The sequence below is a fragment of the Haliotis rubra genome, unplaced genomic scaffold (assembly GCF_003918875.1).
Source record: "Haliotis rubra isolate DU_JTF1 unplaced genomic scaffold, ASM391887v1 Scf26, whole genome shotgun sequence".
NCBI classification, from domain to species: domain Eukaryota; kingdom Metazoa; phylum Mollusca; class Gastropoda; order Lepetellida; family Haliotidae; genus Haliotis; species Haliotis rubra.
Window position 1 is genome coordinate 905,576 of NW_025766669.1, and position 27,007 is coordinate 932,582.

The window sequence follows — 27,007 nt, forward strand, 5'->3', positions numbered from 1 at the left end:
TGTACAAAATAGATGACCCCCTAGCTCGCCAGAACAAAATGGGTGACCCCCTTAAATCATCATCACACCCCCACCCCACCCCACCCCAGAGTGAATAAACTTCTAATCTTTGTGAGAAACTTTCAAAATACATTCACGAGGAATATATATCACCCGCTATTAGTTTATTATCTATAGATAAATGTTGTTGTTTTTTCCTGCAGTCAAATGGCGACAACAGACCCGTTTTCTATTTCTCAAACGACGTCAGTGTGTGATGTCATAAACATACAGTATAGTATGTCGTCATCTTTGGTTATTTACCACAAAGCTTTCTTATGACGTTGGAACACAAGAAACGAAAACAATGGAACAAGAATTAATCAATTCAGATATGGAGTGAAGGTTTTATTATATTCTTAAGGGTGGAATACTGCAAATATTGGTGAAAATAAAAAGGGTATTTTCACTGAGTTGAATAACATGTTATTTCGCTGAGTAGAATATCACTTTTGCCTGGAACTACTTTCTGCTCAAGGGCTAGACTGTAGTTGGTTTGCGTAATAAAATGCAGACTTACTCGATGTCTCGATCATTTATAAACAATGATCAAAATATAATAAATAGAATATTTTGTTATGTTGTCAAATAACATGTATATTTCATCGAGTGGTCTAACAAAGTTGATATGTTCACGAGTGGCGCGCACTCTATATCTTACCCAGTGAGAAATACTGAAAACAAAAATCTCTCTTCTTTTTCTTTCCTATGTGGGTGATCCTGTAAAGCGCAGCGAAAGAGTTACACGAATATACACATGCACACACTAATTTTGTCGAGCACCATGTAACATGCGGGGCGGTGGGGTAGCCTAGTGGTTAAAGCGTTTGCTCGTAATGCCGAAGACCCTGGTTCGATTCCCCACATTGGCACAATGTGTGAAGTCCATTTCTGGTGTTCCCCGCCGTGATGTTGCTGGAATATTGCTAAAGGCGGCGTAAAGCCATACTCACTCACTCATGCAATATGCCGATCTTAACGTTTGCACGGTCATTTGAAATAATGAATATATTATGCGATTAGTCAGGCCAGTGATCGCCTTTACTCATCCTGAAACAGTGTATTTCAAGAAGATTCAGTGTACTTTCATAATTTATTTAAACCTGTTGATTTAATTTGATATCTTGCCCTTTAAATTATCTTTGTATCATGGGTTTTTGGACGCTAAAGAACGTCCCTTGTTCTCTCGCTGATCGGAAGAAAACTGTAAAAAGAAATTATGTAATGAACAAGCCATTGTATTTATAAGGTCTTTGTGACGTAATACAGCTCGTTATAGCGAATGGCGTAAACGTATATAATCCGATGATAATTAATGCTATTTACATATATTCTTGATGGAGTCAGTTTATAAGTTCTTGTTGTTATGAAAAAACAAACCCTTACTTTATATTAAGTGTCACAACTGACGATATTACTTTCCAGGAAACAATAGATATAAATGTATTACATTTATTACAGTTGATGCCACACCCCTTTTGCCGAGGGTAATTTGTTTTGGGAAAGTTCGGCAAGTAAATTCACATCATACTACTTTCCCAAAACCACATCTTAAATAGTAATGCATACGGTAATATTTGTCAAGCTTTGGAGAACTGTATATAAACACATCGATTACATATATGTGTTGTTTTTAAAATGTCAAAAGTAAACAGCAGTGGTATCGTTTCAATGCACGTCATTTAAATAAAGCCATCGATCGTTACAAATTATAGCTTTTGAATGCCCACGGTTAATTCATTCTTAGTATAAAATGTTTAACTATGTTTCATAAGGTCTTTAGACTACTACATATATTAAGCTTAAATGAACTACACATGTATAAAGGTATGGTTTTGAGAAGCATTTGAAAGATGACCAATGTAAATCATATAATTACGGCACGGAGAACAGGATATCACGGAGTCTTTAGGGAACTATCATCAACCTTACGTGGCTAACAAACTGTCATGGCGGAGACCGAAGGACTTGTCAACGGTGTTGAATCCCTATCTGTGAACGACACGCCGCCTCCAGAATCTAGTGACAATGTCTCTGGCGATGAATATCATGTCAAGTGGGGATTTTCCTTGGAGGAACTCTACAAGATCGCCCTTAAGTTCTACAAAGGTAATATCAACATGTGCACGGCAAATGTCACTCGCATTTCGCACCTCGCCGCTTTTCAAGCTCACTTTTGTTGCGTATATTAGAACGCCAACCTGAAATCCGATTTCTGAGTAAACACTCTAGTCTAAAGACCAACTAGATCCCGAAATATTAATTTTATTGAATAAGAGTTGTTGTGGTGATTACCTTGATTAAGAAGTGATTAGCTTAGTGTCTACTGACACTGTGCAGCGTGCATTGTGTCGTGAAAAAAAGGAATGTTGCCAAAGGCAATCTTTATCTACGCCTAATAAAAAATGTAAACAATAAAAACTCCAAAGCCATAACAGCAAAGAGTGCTGCCCGTTACCAGTCTACTCGATAGTCGATAGACACACCAACCGAGAGCATGTAGAGCAGTCGTAGCTGACATCGAAAACTAATAAATCTTACATGAAAACAGCAGAAGTAGTAGACGGAAACTTAATAATGTTAATGTTAAGATTGTTCAACATATTAAGATCATACATTGGCTTAATTGTGAACCATAGCAACAATGTTACTGAGAATATTTTTTCAATTTAGAAAGGATGAGTGGATGATCATGAGTCATTACCATGTGGTTATCAATGCATATTATGTATACCTGGGTGCCGTAAAGTGATTGGAAGTCCCGGTACACTTACAGAATACCGGATACCTAATTATATACATTCTATTGTGCGCGTGAGGCTCCTATATATAGAAGAAACAGAGAGCGCGAGCCTGCGAGCGATCCAATAAAAATACGAATTTAAGGTTAAAATAAGGTTAAATCGAATTCCTCACCTTACTTCCAGTTTAGGAAACCTAAACTGGGGATTTTAACAGCGTTCACTGGCGTAAACAGAGTAAAAAGTAATCGTGTGTTGAAATTTTATTCAAATGCATGCTGGGAAAAGGAACTCTACAGTGTGGGAACACTCTGATGGTAAGTGATTTTTGATTGGTAAGGTAAGGTAGGTAAGGCTTTTAAATAAAGGGGGGTACCCCCTTTACCCCCATTATCTTACCTTTTTTTTAGCTTTAATATTGTTTAATATTTAATATTTAATATTAAACGCTGCTTCAACACAGCCTTCATTCATCGCGTGCCGTTGCTAAGGAAACAAAATGGAAGTGCGCAAAAATAAATAAAAATGGCGGATAGGTATCCGGTATTCTGTAATCTTGCCAGAAGTCCCATACCTTAACATAGACTTATGACTGTCGTATCGTTAAGGTTGTTTTGTACAACAGCACCCAGATTGATACTGGTTTTGTTGCTCCTAATTTCCATTAGACTCCGTAGCAATTCATGTTTGTTTATAAAACATGATAAAAGGCAACCTGATAGGTTGGGCGATCAAGCCCACTGACTTTGTTGATGTGTTCACAGTATCAATCTGTGGATTGTCTGGTTGTGATTCAGTGGTTTACAGGCCTTGAGTAATATGCATGATAAAATGCTGAACATTGATAGGCAGTGCCATCACATGAGGAAGTACCAGCTGGTTATTGTCCTTCTTTGCAACATATGCAATGATATTGATAATGCATTGTGGGTGTTTGTGGTTGTTGCCATGGTTACCAGATGGTTACTGAATACCAGTATCATTTGCATCACATTTTACTTAAATAAGGTAATTCTTTATACCCATGTGATCAAGAATGACTTATAACCATGATAACATACCAGATTATAATCATTTGTAACTGTTTTCCATGTAATGCTAGAAAGCTTACAGCACATTGTTTTCTTGAACATGTTGAACATGAAGATCCGGGGTAGAATAGGTCTTCAGCAACCCATGCTTGCCACAAGAGGCGACTATGCTTGTCGTAAGAGGCTGACTAATGGGATCGGGTGGTCAGGCTCGCTGACTTGGTTGACACATGTCATCAGTTCCCAATTGCGCAGATCGATACTCATGCTGTTGATCACTGGATTGTCTGGTCCAGACTAGATTATTTACAGACCACCACCATATAGCTGGAATATTGCTGAGTGCAGCGTAAAACTAAACTCTATCACTCACTCCAGGTAGCTCTACACATGTGTACATTGTTTGAAGCCCATTTGTGTTGTCTCCTGGCTCAATGCTGTGATATTTCTTGGTCTCTGGGAAGGTGGCTTAGTTGAAGCCTGACAGACTTATGCATATTCACTTCTTATCTTTTCAGAGAAAGAAGGAAAAGCCCTTCAGGTGACTTACAAAGACAAATTGCGGCTTGTAGCATACACAAAACAGGTGTCGTTTGGCAAGATCCGCAATGATGTGTCGCCCGATGTTGGCTTCCTTGACGTAGTTGGTAATGATAGACGGTAAGTACTTAAAATAGCAATCTATTTTTTGTAGGAACTAGGATCGGAAAAAAACACTCAAACCTGTGCCATAAACTTTCCAGTTTGCCAACCGATACTTGTCTGAACTTTACAGATCATGATTCTTACATGGGCTGTCTTGCATAGTGCATGGTTATATGATAGTGTCATAAGCCAGTGTATTAAGCAGGGTTTTACGGGACGTGTGATTCCTGCGTATTGGACGTGGAAATTTGATGAAGTACCCCCAAACTAAAATCCTGTGCATCCTTGTGGACGCAATATAATTTAAGTTTGTAATGATATCCCATATTAAAATATAAACATTCTGTTTCCAATCATTATTCCAATGACATTGAAAGTAACACATATTATAACCTAATCTTTATCAAATGGGAAGCATCCATGATCATTGATTTCATGATGATGGACTCCCAATTTTGGAAATCGACTCTAATACATATGCCTTGAGTCCCCAGGACTCCCAGTTTCGAAGAGCTATGTAAAACCCTGAGTAAGTCATTCAATTTAACAAATATTTTCATGCACATTTTATTGTTGGGTGTGCCATATAGCTGGAATATTGCTGAGTGCAGCGTAAAACTAAAAAAAACCTATAGTTAGGTGTATGGTTTCCAGTGCAGTATTTGTATTGTGTCTTTATGTGATCTCATAAGAAAGGTGTTGAGACTCTTTTGAGATTTGCTCAGAAACAAACTTCAGATTCAAGAAAACCCCTGTTGAGTGCCACAGTTAAACTTTACAAAGTTTATGATTACAATGATTCTGAAGAGAGCATAACCGCAAGTCTTTGAGTTAAGTCATGACCCGTCAGCAGCTTGCTACTTGTCATTCAGATCGTTTTGATTTGCTTGACTCAGTAAATCAGGGTTAGACTAGTGACACACGTTATACCCATGTCTGTTGGTTTTCACAAAACTGGTCAACATCTGAGACCTGCATCTCATCAGGTTTCCCTCCCACGTTAAACTGATACATCGTTATATAACTAGAATACGTTTCAGAGCCATGTTCATTTTGAGTTTTTTTTAATTTGTTTGCCAGACTTGTCTTATTTGTGAAAATGAGCGAGATGGACTTGTGGGAAGTTAATTTCGAAATCTAGAAGTTACAATCTGTGCTTCAAAATAATTTGTAATTACCTCCATTTACACAAATTCATCACTGGGTTGGACTGTCTCCCTGCCTCCAATGCTTCAGCCAGTTGGCTGTTGATTAGTGAGTGTGCAACAGTTTCAGGGGATCAGTCTACTCGCTGGATAAAATTCCCAGTTGGAATTCTGTCAATTAATTCCCACAGTAATGTGAATATTATCAGGTTAAATGCCAGTGATTTCCAAGTTCTGAATGTATGTTTTGTAAATATTTTTTTGATTGGCTGAACTGATTATCTATTATCAAACTATGAATATCTCCAGACACCATCCTATTTCAGGTTTAACCAACATGGCCGGTCCACAGGACAAGGTTTTAAATGTAAAAATAACAACTGAAAATATAACAAATAATAAATCTAAAAAGGCAAACAGAGAAGGAAAATAACAAATTGAAAAATGGAAACAAGAATGTAAATACTTTCATGATTTTTCATGACTGGCTTGTCGATTGTTATTTGTGTATACAATACCCTGCCTCACCATCTGCCTTGTACATAGGTTAGCATTTATATGTTTTCTTCTTTTCCCTGATTTAGCAGGACAAGTTGTAAGTCAGACTGGGCAGGTAGAAGTAAAAGTTGTTGTTTTTGGACGTATTTTGGTATGTGAACATACCTGATTTTCACCATGTGCTTTAAATCAATATTCCTGTGGGAAATGGATCTGCCATGACTCATAAGTTGGTGCATGTTATTATTGATTATGAAATGCATAAGTTTATTTCCTGGTAAGCCTATCACCAGTCACAAACATGCAGAGATATTTTTTCAACAATTACTGAGAAATTAAAGCGTCGGTCCAATCTTCCATCCCACGCCTGTCATATCAATACTCCTGATAATGCTAGGTAAATTGTATTCTAAAAACAAGTTTGTTGATTTGTTTACATGTTTGTAACTGATGCAGCATGAGGTCAAAGTGTTATCAATCGGTTTGAACGATAATAGACCACAGGTAATTAGTAAGTGATTCTGGGATGCACTGACGTCCAGAGTCTAATGACTAGACTGATGGACAGAAACATAGCAGTGTTTTGTATGCCAATAGAATTCTGTGACGTAGATACACGTGAAGATCCGGGGTTAGAATTGGTCTTCAGCAACCCATGCTTGTCGTAAGAGGCGACTAACGGGATCGGGTGGTCAGGCTTCTGACTTGGTTGACACATGTCATCGTATCCCCATTGCGTAGATCGATGCTCATGGTGTTGATCACTGGGTTCTCTGGTCCAGACTAGATTATTTACAGACCGCCTCCATATAGCTGGAATATTGCTGAGTGCGGCGTTAAACAACAAACTGACAAACCAACTGTGACGTAGGACAATTTGAGTACAAGATTAGCAGTAAGAAGTTGTCATTGGCATCAATGAGCATGGTCATGATGATAAGAGGAGAAGAGCACAACTGTGGGAGAACTTGAATGAGAGAGAACAACTATATGCAAGTACTCACATGGTGTTTCATTGGTCGCAACTTGTTAGGATTCCCAGTTGTCTGGTTAGAATAGGTACCCAGCAGTCTAAGCTTGTTGTAAGAGGCAATGAAAGGGTTCAGTTTTTCATCTATGGAGACATGGTTGATCGTGTGTGCATATGATGCTACTCACCATGCTCATTATATCAATCACTAGATTGTTTTTTTCCGTGCATGAATATTTATTGACTGCTTTATATGCATGATATAGTGTAATGGTGGTGAGTGAAGTGTTAAACAAACAAACACTAACAGGAAGAAATATATGTGAGTGTTACTAGTATTTGAATTCAATAAGTCTTCACCGGCCATGAATGGTAGTGCTGTAGGTCTCTGTCCTGAAGGGGCCATGAGGTAGCCTAGTGGTTAAAGCATTTTCTCATTACACCGAAGACTCAGGTTTGATTCCTCACATGGCTATAATTTGTGAAACCCATTTCTGGTGTCCCCTTATGTGATATTGCTAAGAGCAGCGTAAAACTAAACTCACTCACTCTCTTCTGAACCCTTGTCTCACAGTGTGATTGTAGCACTATAACTGTGCTTAGTCGATGTGAAACAAGGAGACTATGAGAGTTAGGTCATTGGTTGTTCCATGTGTACTTTGAGCATTTGTTGAGTGTTCAGGAAACTGGAATCAGGGCCAAGTCCATCTAGAAATGTTGAAGAGGATAGGATACTCTGAAAGAAAACCAAGCATTCATTTTGTAGGAAAATGGATGAATTTACCTGAATGTGTTGGTCATTGTTGATATTAGATCCTGTTTTATTTTGATTTCTGTACAATCACCATGTCCTGATTAATTTTGAGCATGTTGAGTTGCTTACGTACCGATATGCATGAAAACAGTAAGAACACAGCATAGTGGGTAATTACTTGATTTTGTCTCTTCTGCTCCTGTATGTCTTTGCTGATCTTTTTTCAATGTGAATACTTGCTTCATCCATGATCATGCGTCAGCTGTACAGCAGTGATTCATGCAAAGGAGTAACACAATGTTTTTTCGTTGCAACTCCCACATCAATCACTGTCAGTGTTACAATGGACTTTAGTTATGGCCTTGTGTGAACGTAAATCGGGGCAGCACATGAACAGAGGCAGATTACAAGTACTATTCAAAATGTTGAACAACTATTCAGAATTGTTATCAAACGGTCCACTCATATTTTTGAATAATATCAAGCAGACAAAAATATGTTGAAAATTATTAATACTTTGAGAAATACAGACATAACATACAGCAATTATGAGAATACCACAATGACAAACCGAACTTTCAGATGATGAATGAGATACATACTATTAACATGACAGCTGTTTATTACCATCACAGCAGACAAGCTAAATCTCGGGATCACGTTGATGCTCTGTGCTTATCAATAAGTGATATTATTTATGGCTGTTTATATGAGTAATGAGATACTATCACTTGAAGCATGCATTAACTACTATAGTTATGATGTGAATACAACATCGATAAACCCTTTCCATAATAATCATGAAAATGTGTCTTAAGGTACAGTTATCATGGTTATATTTCTTCAAAAGAAATGGTGTTTTGATTCGGAATCCTTTTTTGTAACTTGTTTCCACTCCACAACTTCAACATGATCTTAATATGTCTATCTATTTGTTATTCAGGTAAAAATACTCTTATTATAATAATGACTTATAACCTTGGTAAACTGAGTGAAACAAAATTTAAAATTTTAATTTGACATGACAACCTCAGATTCTGAACCTTTTTGTCACATAATGGGAAGGGTAGAGACCAGGAAAAGCGTTGAGTACAGGGGCGTTGTGGTAGCCTAGTGCTTAAACATGTTAAAGCGTCCGCTCGTCATGCTGAAGACTCGGGTTCGATTCCCCACAAGGGTACACTGCATGAAGACCCATTTACGGTGTCCCCGCCGTGATAATGCTGGAACATTGCTAAAAGTGGCATAAAACCACACTTGCTGATAAGAAGAAGATTACTTCTATTTTCCTGTAAAACCCATTTTTTGTTTTATTTTGGCATTACCTGATTGTCCTACAGACTAATATTTTCACTGCCTTGACTGTAGCACTGCCGCGAGCCAGTGGTGAGTATAGTGTATAATGTCTCACCATAGTTGTCCTGACGATGTGTCCTGCTCACAGTCTAACCCTGCTGTTGTTCTCTCTCTTTCTGGTCTCCTCCTCCGCTATAATCAATGTTATGTTCAGCATCATCAACATGTGTTGTTATTGTTACATGGATGCAGGAGCTAAGCATCAAGCAACTTGTTGGAGAACTTACATCAGATTCAGAGGAATTAAAGATCAAGGAGTAAAACATTATCCTTTATGGATACAGTATTTATTCTTCATATATTTTTGGACATTGTGTGGAATATTGCTGTATAGCGTATGTTATGGGATATGATTGAAAGGAGAATATACTGCTATCTATGATGTTTTCACATCTTGATAAGCTGAACTGTGGACCTGAAAGTATTCTTGAGAATGTTTACTTTCGTATGATATTGTACAATTGCTGTATATGTTGTCATCGAGGTATCTGATTGTGGTTGATATTTATACCTCATGATGTATTTTCCCTTATCATGTATATATTAATGATAACTAGGCTGTCAGTTGAACTATTAATGTACGATGATGATACAGCTATTGGTGAGTCATACTGTGTATCATGTTTATCATCTTTGTGTTTGAAATATGTACGGATGCCAACTTCTAGCGTTATATAGTCCGTTTGGCTCAAAAGCGAACCGATGAATTTGAACCTAATTTGAAAAATAATAAACATATAATACTCAATGAAACGCTGATCATAATCAAAACATCAGACCAACTCTGTGATTTATTTGCTGAATTTATGTCCTAAAAATAAAAAAGTTGTTTAGCAAACTATCATTAAAATTTTGACACAGTTCACTGTGTTACGAGGGAGGAGTGCAGAGGAAGGGACAGCCAGGTGTTCAAGAAGCACGTGCACAAGTGCCGACAAAGTTATTGATTCAATAATCTGTGCTGTGCCGTCTCCATCCTTTCTCGCACACCTGGCTGTCCCTTTCTCTGCACTCCTCCTACGTAACAAATAGTGAACTGTGTCAAAATTTTAATGATAGTTGGTTAAACAACTTTTTAATTTTTAGGACATAATTCTGCAAATAAATCACAGAGTTGGTCTTATGTTTTTATTATGATCAGTGTTTCATTGAGTATTATATGTTTATTATTTTTCGAGTTAGGTTGCAATTCATCGGTCCGTTTTTGAGCCAAACGGACTGTAGTTTGTTTTCTGCCTTGTGTGTTGTGATCATGTTAACAAAATCCTTGTGCACTTTGTACACTGTCAGATATTGTTGAGGTCAACCTGTGCAAGGAAATGTTTCATTGTTATCAAGTTATGTTGTGACCCAAGGTGAAACATCAATAATAGTTTTTTGTTATAGTGTTAAACCTGATGGTATATCCCCATGACTACCGGGTATTCTACAGGTCTGCTCCTGTACAGTCTGCAGGTCTTCTAAAGTGTAGTCTGTAGGTTTACTACCATGCAGTCTGCTGGTTTGCACCTGCTCAGTCTACTACTGTGTATTTTGCTGGTCCATAGCTCTGTATTCTGCAGGTCTGCTACTGTGTATTCTGCAGGTCCATAGCTCTGTATTCTGCAGGTCTGCTACTGTGTATTCTGCAGGTCTAATACCATGCAGTCTGTAGGTCCATAGCTCTGTATTCTGCAGGTCTGCTACTGTGTATTTTGCTGGTCCATAGCTCTGTATTCTGCAGGTCCATAGCTCTGTATTCTGAAGGTCTGCTACTGTGTATTCTGCAGGTCCATAGCTCTGTATTCTGAAGGTCTGCTACTGTGTATTCTGCAGGTCTAATACCATGCAGTCTGCAGGTCCATAGCTCTGTATTCTGCAGGTCTGCTACTGTGTATTCTGCAGGTCCATAGCTCTGTATTCTGAAGGTCTGCTACTGTGTATTCTGCAGGTCTAATACTGTGCAGTCTGCAGGTCCATAGCTCTGTATTCTGAAGGTCTGCTACTGTGTATTCTGCAGGTCTAATACCATGCAGTCTGCAGGTCCATAGCTCTGTATTCTGCAGGTCTGCTACTGTGTATTCTGCAGGTCCATAGCTCTGTATTCTGCAGGTCTGCTACTGTGTATTCTGCAGGTCCATAGCTCTGTATTCTGCAGGTCTGCTACTGTGTATTCTGCAGGTCCATAGCTCTGTATTCTGCAGATCTGCTACCATGCAGTCTTCAGGTCTACTGCCATGGATTCTGTAGGTCTACTTCTGTGTATACCCTCTGAGTAGATGTACAAGCAATATGTGCAAGCATGGTGATTGTACACATCTGGTCTGCTGCATCACACTGTCAATCCACAGCTTGTTTTGTCTGTGATGACCTACTGGTAGTAACCACAGATGTTGCTGAGAAGTAGTCATCTCAATATCGTGACATAAAAATTGGTGGTATTCATATAGACATGGTGCTTGTGTGGAGCCGTGGACAGATGACAGTGATGAAGAAAAAGCTGTTACAAGAGGGATGAGTTTAACATATTGACAGCCATCAGCATTGACTTAAAGGTCCGGATGATGTCATCTGATTAGTATAAAACAACTCAAAGACATTGTAACTTATATGTAAGCAAATGATCAGATTCAAGTGAGTTGTTACTAATATTGCTCCAACAATGGTCGGGCAAGCAGGTGCAGTGTAATTATATGGATATGTCCCAGTGAAGATCTGGGTTAGAACTGCAACCTATGCTTTTTATAACAGGCAAATAGTTCGTTGTTGAGGCTCGGTAATTTTGATGCATAGATAAATTCTCATGATCTCTGTCACTGGAATCTCTTGTACAATCTTTATTCCTTATAAATATAAGCCACAATCATATAGCAGATATGTTATTCAGTGTGGCATTAAATAAAAACCCCAAACAGAATGAACATTAGTGTTATAAGGAACAGGGCCTAGATTTTCTAAGCTCTCTTAGCGCTAAAATAGTCGTACCGGGTAAGTTAATGTTAATGTATGGCTCTTACGACTATCTTAGTGCTAAGAGAGCTTTGAAAATCTAGGCCCAGATCATTTTCAAACAGAGTTTTGAATAATGCATAGTACATCATGGTACATGTTGTAAATAATGCGATTATATTATTGTTATGTGATAGCTAAGAACATATTCATAATAACGTTGCAGTAAGTCCACCATTGTGAGTCATCTGTACCTGCTAACAATGGAGATTCCCTGGCTATATCATGTTGTCCAATGTAACTAACAGGTTCACCATTTTGGCAGTTCAGCATGTTCTGTGGAGTGATTGGGATGTTGTTGGGGATTTAAATGAGGTAGCTGTTCTGCTGCCATCTTGTACATTTTCTGACAAAAAGAGAATTGTAAAGTATTGTCTAGTGGAGGTGATTATCATGACTAAGGCATTTCTGTTTTAATTGTTTGATGTTATAATTTGGACATGTTGATAGCTGGTAGTGTATATTCAGTACAGTCAAACAACATTGTGTTGTACTTTGATGTGTCAGAAGGTCTTGAAGTAAAGGGGGCGATGGGGTAGCCTAGTGGTTATTGCTGGAATATTGCTAAAAGCGGCGTAAAACCCCACTCACTCACTCACTCACTCACCCAAGTAAAGCTTGGATCCTGTGTCTTCCTTATCTAGCCATCAATTTGCAGCTGTGTGGAACCTTGGATAGCTCGAAGTAATCAAGGAGGTCCCTTAAACTTTAGCACAATAATGTTTGACTGTATTGTGATTTCTACTTGTAATTGAGTTATTGACATATTCCTATCAGGCCGTCATGAGGAAACACAATCTCCAGATAGTCCTCGTCTGTGCAATTGCATCATTATTAACACTTATTCTTTCAACTGGTACACTATGTGTACTCAAGCGCATAAACCTATGATAGTGGGTTAAAAATCCAGACAGGAACTATTCCAGGTGTCAAAACTAAGTGCCTTGGGCTCGTAAATCCGAATAACTTTCCAATTTTCTTCAGAAACTGGATTTTTAAAAGTTTTATTCTTTCCGTATCATTGTGTCGGGAGACTGCATTCAGTACAAAGTATGAAACTATGTTATAACTGAATATGACTTCTTTTTCTTTATTGGCCTTGTTTGAGTGAAATACAAGTTGACTCTATCATGTCTATAAAGCTATAAAAGTAGTTGAATTTTTTGTTCAGAATTGGGTATTTTAGTATGATAGTTACTGCCATCTTGGGGCCAAATACCGGGCTCTGAGCATTCTGGCAAGGATAAATCCATGGAGGATTCCTTCTGTGGTCATCAACACCATACCTGTTCTTGCGTGTTTCACCAATGTTGTAACGCCTGATCAACTGTTCAGATGAGCAGTCCATCAAACTCACTCACTTACTCGCCAAGGGTGATCAACCTTTCGTGTAGGTATAGTATTATGTGTTTGCTTTCAGGCAAGCCTGGCAAGCTCTAGGGGATATGTCGAAGGAGAGCGCCATGGAGGAGTTTGTGAAGTTCCTGGAAGGGTCCTGTAACCTGTTCAAACCTTTCGTGGAGGCTCACAAAGCAGAGAAGGAGGAGAAACTAAGACAGCAGTAAGTCTTGAGTGCTAATATTCAGCCATTCTGATAATCTCAGTACCAGTTGTGTACTTCTTTTATGTTGGTATGGAGTATGTTTATTATAAAGATCATAGTATACTGAGGCCTTACTTGAATACTTGTAGGGTCCAGAGGTTCTCTTGTTACTCATTTTAAGGGTGCTTACAGGAAATGTAAGTGCCCTGTAAAGTAGTGAAGTAGTATGTTGTAATGTATTGGACTGTGAGATGGAATAATTACATTTACATAGGAATATTTCTTGGCCTTGTAAAACCACTGCAAACATGACATTTTAATATTGTTATTGGTCCATTTGATGATATGTTACTTTTGTTCTTTCCATGTTGTTGCAAAGTCACCAGTAGTATATTAGCCAAAAACCTGGGCCATGCAGGAATAGATGTATGGATGTTGAATTTCTTTACTCCATATGTCCAGTAGTTGGGCACTGTTGTGAATTGTCCAAATTTTCATATGAAGTGCTATGACCAGTGTTTGCAATACTTTAATTTAACAGTTGGCCATCAGGGCCTGCATGCTTTAAAATCTACAGGCCCTGAATGAAATCTGCAGGCCCATTTTGTTAAAGTCAAACCAATAAAAACAAAATAGACTACAGTGTACACTTTCACACTGTTTTTACAAAATCAATTAGCGAAGCCTATGTCGCAGAGAGACGTTTTTATTTGTTAAAGACTGGTGTTGACATTCCTATGCGCAAAGTGCTGAAAAACCATGAAGTGAAACTGTAAGTTATCGTAACATGGTGGATCACGGATGATTCCCAAACGTTAATAAAGAAAACAAAAACAAAGGAAATATTCCAGTTGAAAAAAAATGACAGATAATTTACTGAAGGCCACAAGGGCCTGCAGATATTTGAAACTGCCAGCCCGATACAATAACAACCGACGCTGGGCCTCTGGGCCAGCAATTATTTCGAATGCTGGCTATGACTGATTTGATTGACTGTCCTGATCAGGCAAGAAGAGGAGGAACGCCTGCGTCGTGAGGAAGAAGAGAGAAAGCAGCGGGAACTGGAGGAAGAGGCCCGGAAACAGCAGGAGGCTGAGAAACAACGGCAGATGGAACAAGAGTAGGTGTTCTTCAGTCTGTATGTTGTAGAAGGCTTCTACAGGGATAGAGTAGGTCCCCTGTCTGTATGTGCTGTGGGATACGGGGATAGAGTAGGTCCCCTGTCTGTATGTGCCGTGGGATATGGGGATAGCCGTGGGACACGGGGGATAGAGTAGGTCCCCTGTCTGTATGTGCTGTGGGATACGGGGATAGAGTAGGTCCCCTGTCTGTATGTGCTGTGGGATACGGGGATAGAGTAGGTCCCCTGTCTGTATGTGCTGTGGGATACGGGGATAGAGTAGGTCCCCTGTCTGTATGTGCTGTGGGACAGGGGATAGAGGGATAGAGGGGATAGAGTAGGTCCCCTGTCTGTATGTGCTGTGGGATACGGGGATAGAGTAGGTCCCCTGTCTGTATGTGCTGTGGGATACGGGGATAGAGTAGGTCCCCTGTCTGTATGTGCTGTGGGATGCGGGGATAGAGTAGGTCCCCTGTCTGTATGTGCTGTGGGACACGGGGATAGAGTAGGTCCCCTGTCTGTATGTGCTGTGGGATACGGGGATAGGGTAGGTCCCCTGTCTGTATGTGCTGTGGGATACGGGGATAGAGTAGGTCAGATGCTGATAATGACAGTGTTGTACTGATACAGCAGTACCATATTGTATTGGAATACAAAGCTCACAATCAATAGGGGCGATGAGGTAGCCTAGTGGTTAAAGCGTTCACTCGTCATGCTGAAGACCCGGGTTTGTTTCCCCACATGGGTACAATGTGTGAAGCCCATTTCTGGTGTGCCCCGCTGTGATATTGCTGGAATACTGCTAAAGGTGGCGTAAAACTAAACTCACTCACTCACTCACAATCAGTACCTCGATGAACAACTGTATCTCAGTACAAGTGATGCATTATATTAGAAGTTACATTGATGTAACGTCATGTGAATATCAACAGAAACTGTTCAAGAACTAGTTTATGCAGAGTCTTTGGTATTTCCTGGCTGGCTGTAAATAGCAGAATCTCCACACTGACCCCAAGATTATATTTTTCTCCCTTATAATATTCCATCTTCACTGTCTGAAATTTAGAAACAAATGATTCAGGGCTGATTCACTTGCATAAAGGGAGACAATAAGAACTTTTGAAATATAAATTCTCACACACTTGCTAAGATGGCTTGCAACAGACCACAGCCAGATATTCAATCAATTAAGCCCATTCCAAGAGATTACTGGTTTGTCATTTCATCTTCAATAACTGCAACTTGGCAAAATAAATGGGACAATGAAACTACAGGTAGACACATGTACTCTACTTGTCCTGTAGTAAGCAAACATTTTAAAATTCGTCGGCATTGTCGCAGAGATGCAGTTTTTTTAACTCGCCTCAGGCTAGGACATTGTGGATTAAAGGCGTATAGAAGTATTTTAGATAAAGACTTTCTCCTCTGTGTGAAAGCTGTAACTTACACTGCCCAGAAACAGTTCAGCACTACTTCATTGAATGTCCAGCTCATGAAAACCCACGTAAGGCTCTTGAAGAAACTCTGCTTAACAAAACCAAAAATACCTTTGCAATGAATGCAATACTTGGCGATAATTTAATGTACGGTTGCATACAAAGAGCTGTATTAGATTTCCTCGTTAAAAGGGGTAAGTATGACGTAATTGAACTGAACAAAAATATAACAGTTTGTTAATTGTTGGGCGCATATAGGCCTTTTAAGGCCCAAGGTCGCCCTAAAACCTTATCTACTTACCTACCTATAAATTCTCTAACAGGATACAAATCGTACTGCACCATTATTATTGTGATGCGTTTTGCATCGCTGCCTCATATCATTACACCTTTAATAAGTAGACCATATAAAACTGCACACACCAATACAAAATCATCGAGATCATATAGTTCTGTAGTGGTTAGCCAAACAGTGAGTGAATTTAATTTTTGTTTTTAGCAATATTATTATGGCAGGGCACACCAGAAATGGGCTTTTCGCATTGTACCCATGTGGGGAATCGAGCCCCAGTCTTTGGTGTAACAAGCAAATGCTTTAACCACAACTCTACCCCACCACCCCAGTTAGCCAGACAAATGCCCAGGAAATACTTCCAGTTTATGTTTACACATGGTAGCAGAAGGTGGTTGTCGTGCAAATGTTATTGCAAGTCTCCACTATTTTATGAGAGTTATGTTAAATATAGTGTGAAGTGAGCCTAGGCCCTGTTTACAGTTTGACTAAGTGGGTCAGGCGTAAACCAACACAGGGACAGATTTTTATTGTATATTTAACTGAATTTATTTACAAAATATGACTTTGATTTTTGAGAATTTGTTTGATCATGTTTAGAGTAATTTGGTCTTTTTAAACTTAAATGTCCCACCAAGCTTTTTTCGAGATATGTAATCCTGAAGTGTTGTTGCCTTATGCTTATTACAAATGGGGTGGCGGGGTAGCCTAGTGGTTCGCTCGTCATGCTGAAACCCTGGGTTCGATTTTCCACATGGGTACAATGTGTGAAACCCATTTCTGGTGTACCCTGCTGTGATATTGCTGGAATATTGCTAAAAGCGGCGTAAAACTTAACTCAGTCAGTCAGTACTACATGTATTATGTATGGTATGGATGCAGGTGATTGTCTTCAGAACAGGTGTCTCTCTGTTTCAGAATGCAGATCCGATCTGCGTTGAACCAGCAGACGGCAGCCCAGTTCCGGCAGTATGCAGAGCAGCAGTATCCAGGCAACACGCAGATGGTCAGTCACTGCCCATCACACCTTACACCCAACCCTGGCTTGGCCTTAGATATCTGGTTTTAAGACTAGTCCAGGGGACCAGAGGAAGTTATATTTCAGTAGCATTCAGGCTGTATCTAGTCCTCCTTGACAAGACAAAGATGTTTGCTTTATTTACATTTTCTGTTGAGTTTATTCACTTCCTGTTTGTTGAAAAATTGAAGCATTGAGAACTAGTTAAGAATTATACTCCTCAAATGAAGACTGGCAAGATTTTTGATTATATACAGTATTATTAATAACTTATGTTATGGCTTTGCACAGGCCACTTGTTTTTCCTGACTAATTTGATAAACATTTGAGAATATTTTTACCCAAAAGATTGTATGCTTAGGCTTTTAGGACTTCTCTAGTCTGTGTGTCAGTCCCTGAACCATGTTGTTTTCTCTTCTAACCTGCCTTTTTTGTAATGTAAAAACCCAAACTAACGGAAGTCTAGATTTCCCCCTGGTTCCAGTGTGAATCTCCCATCTCACTTTAGCTCTTTTTCATTTTGAATGTGTTTTTTTTTTTCTACCAGTATGTATTAGTTTATGACAAATCCCTGGTGTTTTACCCTTGGTTTCTATTTCTGGTGTGTAGCAAGAAGAGCTGATTAGGCAACTGCAGGAACAGCACTTCCAGCAGTACATGCAGCAGGTGTACCAGCAGCAGCTCATGCACCAACAGCAGCAGCTGCAGCAGATGCACACCTCAAACAACAACAGTAGCACTACCCTGCCTCAGCCTGCCACGCCCCAGCAGCTCAACTCCTACCCACAGCAGAGCATGGACCTTGGACACAGGGAGGGTCAGGCGCTGGAGAATGGCCAGACAGATGGAGCTGAAGGTGAGGAGGATTCATCCTAGTTATAGGGGCGGAGGGGTAGCCAAGTGGTTGATGTGTTCATCATGCCGAATTCCCGGGTTTGATCCCCCACGTCTGTACAGTGTGTGAAGCTGATTCATTGTATCCTTCGCCGTGATATTGCTGGAATATTGCTTAAAGCGGTGTAAAACCATTTTAACTAAACTCTTCTGTTACAGGAACACATGGTTGTATATGTATTGATGGTATTGACCTCTGTGAGTTCTCTCAAATGGGTCCCCCATAACCTGTGTTGACCATAAGAGGTGACCAGACCAGGTGGTCAAAGTGGTTAATTGTTTGACATCATACCCTGTTCTCGTGGATTAATGCTCATGATGTCAATCACTAAATTGCTGGGTCAAGACGACATTAATTGCAGGCTGCAGACATATAGCTGGAAAAATTGCTGAGTGCAGCTTTAGACAACAAACACGCAGTTTTAGAATGTTTTGCGTGTCGAAGCTTGGATGATACCTGTTACACAGAGTATTGTTGTTACTTAACAAGATTTTTCAGTTATACAAGTTTTTGATGATAAGCTACATAAATCAATTTGATATTTTGCATTTAAAAAACCCTTTTAGAAATCATGTCATTTTTTCATCATCAAAACAATAACTGTCATCAACTCTGTTGTGCACATGGAGGAGAAATGTACAGGATGTTACCATGGTTACATTGAAATGGTTCTCCCCAGAGATGGTTCTTTTCTGGATTCTTATAGGGTTTCTCTGAAGATTGACATGGTACACATCCAATATTTCAGAATCTATTGCTCCATCTTTGCCACATATTATGCCTGCATCAATGTGGACCCGTAAAGATTTGAAGCAGTTTAAGGAAAGTGTTGGAAAGTGCAAAGAAAATGTGATCAAAATAGGTTCCCTGGCAACGGCCACGGTGAGTTGAATGTCGGCAGGTTGGTCTCACAGTGCAGTCAACACGTGGGGGAAGATGGGCAGTGGACAGAACATCAGGCTCCTGAGTATTATTGTGAAGGGCAAATCTGTGCCAGATTTTATAACTTGTGTTATCTCCCTTATGCCATCACCACCAAGGTGATATTTGAAGTGTTTAGCAGAAATTTCTTTTCCAAACTGCGATGGAACTTTTGAACCTTCTACCCAAAACATGACTCTAAACATCAATTTTGTACTGTTAAGTGTATTATGGATACTTTTATATCCCAAGCTTTGAAAACCTAAAACAATTTTTACCAGACTTCGGATAAGTAGATGAAGTCCCAGACTGATGTTTTGGTGTATAATATTGGTGGATCTCCTTCTCCTTTTGATTATCAGAATGGCAAATATACCTTCTTGATTGAAATACTTATGTATTATTCATAGTGTTCTTCACTGAACATTATGGTTAAAAACTTTCAAAAGTGTGAATTCTTGCTTTAACATGTTTAACGGTCTCTCTGTACGTGTTAATATTATGTATTATAAGTGTACTTCCTCTGTAAAAAGATACTTCATCTTTAAGTTACGATATGTATTTATTGAACTGTGGAGCCTGTCGGGTTCCTCCCTGCCCAACTTCATGTTGCTGTCTGGTGTGTAGTTAAACCTTTCTATGTTGAGTAACGCCTCGTCATTTGCTTTGTGGTGTTTCTAGATGAGTTACCTCCCATTGCCGCAGCCTCCATGTGGACTCGCAAAGATATTAAAGAATTCAAGGATTCTCTACGTAAAGATAAGGACTCTGTAATTAAGATAGGCTCAGGAGAAACAGTTACAGTGAGTATCTTGTAGAGCAGTGTATATCAACCTTCCACTCACTAACTTCGAATTCTAACACTGCTAAGCACAAGGACACAGACCTCAATGTGACACTTGTTTTTAAGCTGACCCAGACCCTTGGTGTTTCAACTCAAATATTTTCCCTCCATTTTGGTGAATTCTGATGACTTTCTTTCTGGATCATTTTATATGGACTGAATGTCAAGAAAGAGCTGCTTGTATAACTGTTTTTGGCAGAAAGACATTAATGTACTCGCACAGCTTTTATGATGTAGATGTAGATTCGTGGCTAGCAAAGCAATGACAGTGTATCTCTAGGGGGTTATAACTAGAGCAGCACAGGAGGCAGTAGGCAACGTCTTTGGTGTTATCACTGTCACTTCCTCTTGTAAAGCTTTTGAAACAGAAACTGGTGGAGGAATTAGCATAACTGAAGGACCTCTATTGTCCAGTGTGTTGTTACGTCTGTATTTCCTAAAGATGAATACCCAGGACCTACTGGCCATGGCTTCAATATTTGACCAATTGAGTTTCATATGTAACAATAGAGTTTCATTTTTAAAGCTTGATGCATAAAAGAGCAGTCCAGTCAAATTTCACATAGAGATGTAATACACTGGAAGAATGAGGAGGTATTGGTTTTGGGGAGGACTTGTATAAAATGTTAGAAAGTGACATGAAATGAAAACAGCCATCTCCAGCTGTTAATGATGATGATGCACATTAAGATATATATGACTTAAAAGATGTCGAAGAGCATTGTGGTATGAACAGACCCAGTGTTCTTTTCTCTTTTTTGGAATAGCATGTTTGGTTTTGGACTTTGAGACACATCATTCAAGTAAACAATTGCATGTAAATGCTTTTCAATTGAATTATACTTTATGTAACTTAAATTATTATGAACCTCCCTATTGCTGTCTGATATCTGCCTAAGCATTTGGAAAATCCTTTCAATTTCTTCAGTTTAAATTTGTTGTACTTCCTCTGTAAAAAGATACTTCATCTTTAAGTTACGATATGTATTTATTGAACTGTGGAGCCTGTCGTGGTTCCTCCCTGCCCAACTTCATGTTGCTGTCTGGTGTGTAGTTAAACCTTTCTATGTTGAGTAACGCCTCGTCATTTGCTTTGTGGTGTTTCTAGATGAGTTACCTCCCATTGCCGCAGCCTCCATGTGGACTCGCAAAGATATTAAAGAATTCAAGGATTCTCTACGTAAAGATAAGGACTCTGTAATTAAGATAGGCTCAGGAGAAACAGTTACAGTGAGTATCTTGTAGAGCAGTGTATATCAACCTTCCACTCACTAACTTCGAATTCTAACACTGCTAAGCACAAGGACACAGACCTCAATGTGACACTTGTTTTTAAGCTGACCCAGACCCTTGGTGTTTCAACTCAAATATTTTCCCTCCATTTTGGTGAATTCTGATGACTTTCTTTCTGGATCATTTTATATGGACTGAATGTCAAGAAAGAGCTGCTTGTATAACTGTTTTTGGCAGAAAGACATTAATGTACTCGCACAGCTTTTATGATGTAGATGTAGATTCGTGGCTAGCAAAGCAATGACAGTGTATCTCTAGGGGGTTATAGCTAGAGCAGCACAGGAGGCAGTAGGCAACGCCTTTGGTGTTATCACTGTCACTTCCTTGTAAAGCTTTTAAAACAGAAACTGGTGGAGGAATTAGCATAACTGAAGGACCCTATTGTCCAGTGTGTTGTTACGCCTGTATTTCTCTAAAGATGAATACCCAGGACCTACTGGCCATGGCTTCAATATTTGACCAATTGAGTTTCATTTGTAACAATAGATGATGCTAAAGCTTGATGCATAAAGAGCAGTCCAGTCAAATTTCACATAGAGATGTAATACACTGGACCTAATGAGGAGGTATTGGTTTTGGGGAGGACTTGTATAAAATGTTAGAAAGTGACATGAAATGAAAACAGCCATCTCCAGCTGTTAATGATGATGATGCACATTAAGATATATATGACTTAAAAGATGTCGAAGAGCATTGTGGTATGAACAGACCCAGTGTTCTTTTCCCTTTTTTGGAATAGCATGTTTGGTTTTGGACTTTGAGACACATCATTCAAGTAAACAATTGCATGTAAATGCTTTTCAATTGAATTATACTTTATGTAACTTAAATTATTATGAACCTCCCTATTGCTGTCTGATATGCCTAAGCATTTGGAAAATCCTTTCCATTTCTTTAGTTTAAATTTGTTGCTGTGTCTTATGTTTTTGATCTGTGTGTGCGAATGGAAAATGGTGCAGTTGGTGATGGGTTAGTGGTTATTTCTTTCAGTGTGGTCAGGGAAGGACTTCAGTAAACTATGTTTTACTAACTGGTTCTTGTAAATAGCTGTAAAATGCTGAGATGAAAAGCAGCTTTAATTGTTCATTCTGTAACCAGTTCTTGTCATGAGGGCTGGCCAATGAGTGGTTACAATCAGTGACCTGGCTGATTATGTAGCATTATACCCGTGAAGATCCAGGTTAGAATTGATCTTCAGGAACCTATGCTTGTCGTAAGAGGTGAATAATGGGATCGGGTGGTCAGGCTCGCTGACTTGGTGACACATGTCATTGTATCCCAATTGAGAAGATTGATGCTCATGCTGTTGATCACTGGATTGTCTGGTCCAGACTTGATTATTTGCAGACAACTGCCATATAGCTGGAATATTGCTGGGTGTGGCGTTAAAGACACAAAATTACAAAAAATGTAGCACCATACCCTGATGGTGTGGATATTGCTGATGCTGTCAACCAAAGGTTTGCCTATCGACCTGATGTTGCCTGGACAATTGTTGAATGTGGTGTAAAACAACATTCACTCGGATCTTCTTCAATTCATGTTGTATGGGAATATTTTGGCCTAAACTATATGCATCAATGGTAAAGTAAAGATGTGACAATGGTATCTATAAGATTGCACATATGTTAATTTACTAAGTAGTTTGAACGTAGGGGCTTCTGTTGTAAGTCAGTTTGTGCTACCGTTGTTACATGAACTATGATGAACAGGTCGTGAACATTGTTACTTGTTGCAGGTGCGTGTTCCAACACATGAAGACGGCTCATGCTTGTTCTGGGAGTTTGCAACAGATTACTATGACATAGGGTTTGGTGTGTACTTTGAATGGACGATTGCTCCGAGTAACACAGTCAGTGTGCATGTGTCGGAAGACACAGACGAGGAGGAGTTTGAAGAGGAGGAGGGAGGTGGTGAAGCCACAGGTGAGGATGGAGCATCAGATGGGAGGCTTGGGATGGGAGGGTGTACCTCAGACTTTGGGTTGGGTATGTAAGACATGATGAGACTGTGGGTGGAGTAAGTGGGTTTGGGATTTGGGAGTTGGGTAGAGGTGTGGTTTGGATGAGCTGAGAGGCTTTGGATGGGGAGGGAGGTGAGATGTGGGTACAGGGGGGTAGGTGAGATAAGGAATGGAATGGGAGTGAGGTGAGATTTGGGAATTGGGCAAAATGAGGTGACTTGAAGAGGGAGAATAGGATACTTGGAAAGGGAGTGAGGTGAGTCATGGGATGGCTGAAGCATGAGATTTGAGATAAGGAGTGAAGTGAGATTTTGGATTGTGGAAGTGATGTGCCATTGTGGATTGGGAGTGAGGTTAGACATTGGATGCAGAGATGCCAACCCCTGTGATTTTATCGTAGTCGCTACGAATTTTAGCCTCAAACTACACCAAAAAGATTGCACTAGAAATTCTACGAAATTTGAAGAAAATTCATTAAACTTCCGATATATGGACAAAAAATCTTTCATCGATTAAATACATTATCGCCCAAAAGAGACAAGAAGAAATGTACTGTAATGCTGATACGTGTAATTTAGATATCTGGTGTTGGAGGTATGTGAAATTGAAGCTTACACTTGATTAGTGTCATATTATCTTTCTCAGAATCTATCATGATTTTAAGTATTTAGTTGACTACTAATTTTATGGTCAAACTACTGATTTTGATCCTTGACATTACTATTTGCAACACTTTGTGGTTGGCATCCCTGAGGATGGGGTGGGGTGTGAGGTTATTTTGGGTAGAGAGGTCTGACTTGGATTTATGGAGTGAGGAGGCACTTGGGAAGAATGGTAAGGTAAAACATGGGTTTTAGGGGTAGATTAGGAACTCGGGGTATAAGAGGAGACCTTGGATTAGGAATCAGGAGTCAGGGTAGATTTGGGATCGGGAATGGGTTGTGACATGGATTGGGGTGAGGTCAGATGGGGGAGTGAGGTGTAACTTGAGAAGATGGTGAGAAGGGAGATCTGGTCTTGACACAAACTTTATATCATATATGAAACCATCTGTTCCAGATGTCAAGGGAGATGTTGAGAAAGGGAAGAAACAAGATAATCGTCCACCGACAGATGAAATAATTCCAATCTACCGTCGCGACTGCCACGAGGAGGTCTACTGCGGCAGCCACACCTACCCAGGGAGGGGCGTCTACTTACTGAAGTTCGACAATTCCTACTCATTATGGAGGTCCAAAACTTTGTATTACAGAGTGTATTATTCTCGGTAGGGGGCAGGGATGGCACAGTAGTAAACAAGATTCTGTATGGGTTATGAGGTGCGAGTGTGATGATACTGAGTGAAAGATAATATATGACAACTGACATAGCTGCCAAACACCCTTCCTCTGACAGACATGTATAGATCAATACACAAAATAGGGGATACTAACTTCAAGGCATTGATTGCTTGTTCACAAATGTTTGTAGACTAAGTTGAGCTGAGCGTAGATTAAATGTCACATGTAGATCAATACACTACATACCTTTACTTTGATGTTTGTCACAGGGATGCTAACTGCAAGGCAGGAATTGCATTTTAACCAAAAATATTTGTAGACAATATTGAGCCAAGCATTGATTCAGGGTTTCCATTTCAGGTTGGAACAAATTTTTATGTTGCTTTCTTTTGGATTGTTTTTTGTTTAAACAAATATAATACAGTTTTAGGATGGTTTTTAATGATTTATTATTAATGGTGTATAAAATAATAAGAAGGAAAGAAAGTGTTACATAAGTGAAGTAGGTATGGTGAAAGGGTTACTTCCATTCCATGTTGACACTGTAGAGATCTTGACTGAAATATAATTCAGAGTTACTTCCCTTTGTACAGTGACAGACTTCAAAGCTTTTTTCACCTCTACAATAAATGAAACAAATTGACTGGAAGAAAAGAAATCCCTTTATTTTACATGTGTGAAAAGGTTCTCCAAGGCTCACTGAGCTAGTTAGTTTTAAGATGAAACGTTTCAGAGATTTGTTGGTGTTGATGGTTACAGACATTACGTGTGGTACATGGAAGGGTGTTGGTCATGTCCTTTATTTAGCTCTCTGGAGACAACCATGATAATGGGGACTGTTATGAAAAGCAGATGTTTGGGCAGTGTTTTTAAGACAGATTACTTACCATGATGCTTTTTAACAAGCATCGCTTACACATTCTTGCTTTCTTAAGTTCAATTTACACAAAATTTGATAGTTTGATTTTTTTCATCTTGTTTATCTCAATTGGTTGATAAGCTTAGTTCCACTGGAATCTCATCTTAACCAGAAATGAAAGATATTTGTGGGGATTGTGGGCTCACAACTGAAGTCTGCTTATTATTTGCATAACATGCTGAAAACATGTTAAATCATCACTCTTTTGATCCCAGTGTATGTAGGGAGAAAGTCAAGCATTTTGGTGTTCACGAGCAGCACGATCAAGATCTTCATCCTTTGTTTCATCAATACTGCTCTCACACAGCAACGACTGTGCAAGGAGGTATTAGAATGAGTTTTTTAGAGCTGTGTGGCCATGTATGGCTTTAATGAAGCCATCACAATGTCTTGTTGAAGTGTGATCTGGCTAAAGTCAATACAATTGCTAACTTTCTGCTGAGTCAACATATTTTTCACAACACATTATTACCAACACCAGTGTGTTTCAATAATGACCATACTACACGCATGTGTTTGTTGAACCCAGGAACCATCAAACCTCTTAATCTGGGTGATAATTTCCATCTAGATTTACATATTTCATAAAAAACAAATACGGACACAATTTCAACACTTGAATGCATGTATATTTTCCATACAGTAATATCGAAAAGTTGAATTTATATAGATAAATTGGGTCTGGAATCTGGGTGACTTTAGAAGGAATATATAACATTGACTGGTGCAATAGTCTGATGTCAATCTGCTATCCAACAACATATCATTTATTTTTATGACATGATGATTTCTTACAATTGCTGGAAAATTGTAAAGGAGATAAAATACCCTTGATGTTTTTGCAACCCAAACAATGAACATTTTGCTGAACAACGGATGCCTAACAAAGTTTATCTCTGATAATGATTGGAAATGTAGATACGTAAATCACGTCTATTGATATCAATGATAGATTGACAAAGAGGTTCCCTATGATAATGTGACATTATAGCATCAGATCATGGACATTAGAGATAGATTGATAGTTTATTCTGTCATAGTTTGGAAAAGGTGTCGTAGTCAGTGCTCTTGTTTCAGGTGGAATGTGTTTGACCTGAAGTTATGCTAAGAACGTTAAGACAAACACTTGTCGCTTCGGATGTGTATTTCTCTCATGCTGAGAAGGGTCCGGTGGGGTAGCCTAGTGGTTAAAACGTTCGCTCATCACACTGAAAACCTGGGCCTAGATTTTCAAGCTCTCTTAGCGCTAAGATAGTCGTAAGGTAATGCTAATGTATGGCACTTAGACTATCTTAGCGCTAAGAGAGCTTCTAAAA

General features: G+C 39.2%; 1 protein-coding gene across 2 annotated transcripts; it reads left to right on the plus strand.

The window, feature by feature from the left end:
- Positions 1-1,972: 1,972 nt before the first annotated feature.
- LOC124280035 (Golgi resident protein GCP60-like) lies at positions 1,973-26,147 on the plus strand. 2 transcript variants are annotated; one of them, XM_046715914.1, is made up of 9 exons: positions 1,973-2,148; positions 4,330-4,471; positions 13,588-13,728; positions 14,717-14,830; positions 17,477-17,564; positions 18,186-18,432; positions 19,220-19,353; positions 23,268-23,454; positions 24,552-26,147. In XM_046715914.1, the coding sequence occupies exons 1-9, from the start codon at positions 1,989-1,991 to the stop codon at positions 24,761-24,763; spliced, it is 1,425 nt and encodes a 474-aa protein (XP_046571870.1). In that variant the 5' UTR covers positions 1,973-1,988; the 3' UTR covers positions 24,764-26,147. The 2 variants fall into 2 exon arrangements, with proteins under 2 accessions (XP_046571870.1, XP_046571871.1); XM_046715915.1 differs by lacking the exon at positions 19,220-19,353 and adding an exon at positions 20,074-20,195.
- The last annotated feature ends 860 nt before the right edge of the window (positions 26,148-27,007 follow it).